At 55.9% G+C, this 202-nt stretch overlaps 1 protein-coding gene across 1 annotated transcript in view; it reads right to left on the bottom strand.

Annotated features, from left to right (window-relative positions):
• The window catches only part of LOC104471166 (bifunctional methylenetetrahydrofolate dehydrogenase/cyclohydrolase, mitochondrial), a gene marked incomplete at its 5' end in the record, with an annotated part of 2,814 nt that extends 2,667 nt beyond the window's left edge, over positions 1-147 (bottom strand). The window contains one exon of the mRNA XM_010086411.1: positions 10-147. Within this exon, the coding sequence (XP_010084713.1) occupies positions 10-147 (138 nt within the window). The remainder of the gene's footprint in view (positions 1-9) is intronic.
• Positions 148-202: the final 55 nt, after the last annotated feature.

Below are 202 nucleotides of genomic sequence, written 5' to 3'. Positions count from 1 at the left end.
GATGATCCCCCACACGCCCCGGGGGGTAGCCGGCAGCATGGTGTACTGGTCCAGGCACATGCGCCCCACGTTTATCACGTGAAAGCCGTCAACGTCTTTGTCTGGAGTGACAGCGTTGCAAATCTTGCGCTCATCAATGTGTTCTGGAAGAGAACAAACAGCTTGAAACCCGAGGATCAGCCCAAAACCTGCCCTTTGCCCT

Source organism: Pterocles gutturalis, unplaced genomic scaffold (genome assembly GCF_000699245.1).
Source record: "Pterocles gutturalis isolate BGI_N339 unplaced genomic scaffold, ASM69924v1 scaffold4571, whole genome shotgun sequence".
Taxonomy (NCBI): domain Eukaryota; kingdom Metazoa; phylum Chordata; class Aves; order Pterocliformes; family Pteroclidae; genus Pterocles; species Pterocles gutturalis.
This window is presented reverse-complemented; position numbering and strand designations above follow the sequence as displayed.